Source organism: Plectropomus leopardus, unplaced genomic scaffold, assembly GCF_008729295.1.
Source record: "Plectropomus leopardus isolate mb unplaced genomic scaffold, YSFRI_Pleo_2.0 unplaced_scaffold24140, whole genome shotgun sequence".
In the NCBI taxonomy this organism is placed as follows: Eukaryota; Metazoa; Chordata; class Actinopteri; order Perciformes; family Serranidae; genus Plectropomus; species Plectropomus leopardus.
Genome location: NW_024626203.1, coordinates 907 through 3,846, shown reverse-complemented (window position 1 = coordinate 3,846; position 2,940 = coordinate 907). Strand labels below are relative to the sequence as shown.

Here is a 2,940-nt window from a genome sequence, read left to right as displayed (position 1 = left end):
ATGTTTTATCTTCTTTTTAATGTGATTTTTGTTTTTTGATTTCCTTTTTTATTTTTATATTTGGGGTGGGTACGTTTTCATTACTTAGATTTTGTTTTTAATTTTTTTTATTTTAATAATTTTGAGTTTTTCTTTTTTAGATTTTTCTGCACTGGGTACTTTTACTGTTACCGTTTTTTTTTTAAAGTACCGTTTTCAGGACGTTTACTTGTAACAGGGTGTTCGCACAGTATTAGTACTTTTACTCCAGTAAATGATCTGAACACTTCACCCATTGCTCTTATGTTATAAAATTACTTTTGATTCTCGGGTACATTAGGCCTAAATATCACGTACTTTCTATCGAAGTAATACTGCAATAGGTGACTTTAACTTCTACCAAAGTCATTTTCTGCTGAGATACTTCGGTTCTCGGGTCCACCTGTTCACAGTGACACTGATCTGCGGGTGCTCACCTGTCTGCGTCCTGCTCAGCTCCAGCGGTGCTCGCCATGTCCACCAGACTCCCGGCAGAAGACACCGAGTAGGTCACGGAGGGCCTCTTGTCCAGCAGGTGGTTGGAGCCGCTGCAGCTTTTAGTCCGGAACAGTTTGCTCAGTCGGATCTTTAACGAGCCCTTTTTGGACTTCCCCGAAACTTTGAGCGTCTTTTCCCCTGCGGCGGTCCAGCCGGTGGGAGTCCGCGGCGCGCTGGCGCACCTCTCCGGCCGCCTCCTGGGTGTGGACGCCTGGCTCAGGTTGGGGCTCGTGGCCCACGGTGAGCTCTGGACCGGCGTGTGTGACTGTGACGCGGCTGACACCTGGCCCACAACAACCTCTGAATCCCCGGAGCTTACCTGCGGGCTGGCTGAGCTCCCGTGGAGGCTGCACACCTGCGCGCCAACGTGCGCCGCCGCCGCCGCCGCCGCCTCGGTCCCCTCCACCTGCCGCCTCAGCTCCACCTGGAAGCCGCTGATGGAGAAAGCTCCGGACATTTTCTGAACTATCTCCCTCTTCCTGTTGAGGAGAAACTCGCGGCGTCCGTTCTCATCGTCCGGCTCCCCCTCCGGGCACTCGTCCATGCCCAGGCCGTCCCCGCTCCCCAGCCCCTCCAGCACCAACAGAGCGTCGCTGGTCTCTGTGGGGTCATCCCCGGGCTCGACCCCCCCTCCTGCCGGCCTGTGTGCGCCCTGACACGAGCACTGCGGGAGCTCGCCTGCTTTGAGCAGCATCTTGGGCACCGCACCGACCCCCAGCTCCCCGAACCGCCGGGCCAGCTCAAACACGGCTCCCTCTCGGTCCCTGGAGGCCCATTTGGAGTCGATCACGGTGATTGGGTTGGATCTCTCCGACAACAAGGGCCACTCGGGCGGGGTGGTGATGAGTCTGTGCCGGCGGCAGAGCTCCGCGGCTCCCTGCAGCTCCGCGGTGACCGGAGGATGCGCGCCCCACGTCCGGTCCAGCAGGTTCTGCTGCTGCTGCTGCAGCTGCTGCTGCTGCTGCTGGACGCCTCCGGGGCTGATGGTGTTGTTATTAACAGCGGGGCCGGAGCATCCTGAGCCCGGGCTCTGCTCCAAACCCCCAGCATCCCTCTGCTGATTCCGACGGTCTAAGTCTAAAATCCCCTCTCCGTTGCGCATGATGTTGGAGAAAACCAGCAGCTGAGGCCGCAGGCCGGGGCTGGGAGCGAAGTCAAAGCTCTGGGCCTCCATGGGGCTCTGCGGCGGAGGAGGCACGGCGGACAGCGGCGCTCGGCTTTCGGCGTCAGGTGCAGCCGTGCCCTCGCCGCTCGGCTGCGCTTTGTTCAGGCGGCCGCCGGGATGCTCGAGGCCCGCCGTCGGATCTCGGCTGATATCCAGCCCCGCTTTGACGCCGCTGTGAGCCAGCACCTCCTTCCCCAGCCCCGCCACCACTCCTCCCGGCGGCAGGTTCCCGTTTTCTGCGTCCAGGCGGTCATCCTCGGCCGCGGAAACCAGGCGCATCAACACGAAATCGGGCGACATATCCTGCGCGTTGTTCATAATTATTCCTCAGGATCGCGAAACGAGAATCGAGAGGCGAGCTGCTCTTATTCACATCGCTAACCGCGGAGATCTGGGTCCTATAATAAAGAAAGGGCCAAGCCGCCGCTGCCTCCCATAAACAGGCTGAGAGCGAAAATGCCAAAAAAGATATCAGGCGATGTTTTCATCCTCCTCCGCTACGACAGCGCAGCGTCCATCTGTCAGATGTCGGGGAAATGAGCGCAGTTTGCTCCCGGTGGCAGCAGGCGGACCCCTGGGTCAGACATGCGGTCTGATTAGAGCAGAATAAAAGCCAGCAGAGTCTCCCTCCGGTCAGTGACCACAGTCTGCCTCTGTGCTCAGGCCCCACCCGCTCCTCCTCCTCAGCCCATAACACCGCTTTATGAGCGCCGATGATGGGAACCATAAATTAGTCTGTGGCGTTTTAATATCACAGAGCTGCACCTGATTCAGAGCCACATCTCAACAGCTGATCTCTGTTTTCAGTCCTTAAAAACACCACAAAAATATCCAATAATAACAATCAAATAAACACTGAATTCATATTTTCTGTAATATGCATTCAAGAATCCACATCCTCTCGTTTTTACATTTTTCTTAATTTTATCTGCAATATTTTAATATATCTGATGCTAAAACTCATCTTTTTTTTGTCAGGACCGTTTGGGGTCATTTATTTATTTGCAATTCAGCTATTTATTCTTGCAATTGAAGGCTAAATGGAAAAATTTTTCCAAACTGCAACAACATATTTTATGCGTAAATATATATATTTGTACGTACATATGTGTATATTTAATATTTACATTAAAAATTCTCAGACGTAACGCTGCATATATCAAAGAGACACTCCCCTGATGATGTCATAGTGATGTCATCCGGGTCATTTTTGATTATTTAGGGTGCAGACTTTTTTTAGGATGTTGCATTTACTGTTT

The 2,940-nt window shown here is 53.3% G+C and overlaps 1 protein-coding gene across 1 annotated transcript; it reads right to left on the bottom strand.

Moving 5' to 3' along the window:
* Positions 1–415: 415 nt before the first annotated feature.
* LOC121966358 lies at positions 416–1,999 on the bottom strand. The gene has a single exon (XM_042516463.1). The coding sequence runs from the start codon at positions 1,997–1,999 to the stop codon at positions 452–454; it is 1,548 nt and encodes a 515-aa protein (XP_042372397.1). The 3' UTR covers positions 416–451.
* Between the last annotated feature and the right edge of the window lie 941 nt (positions 2,000–2,940).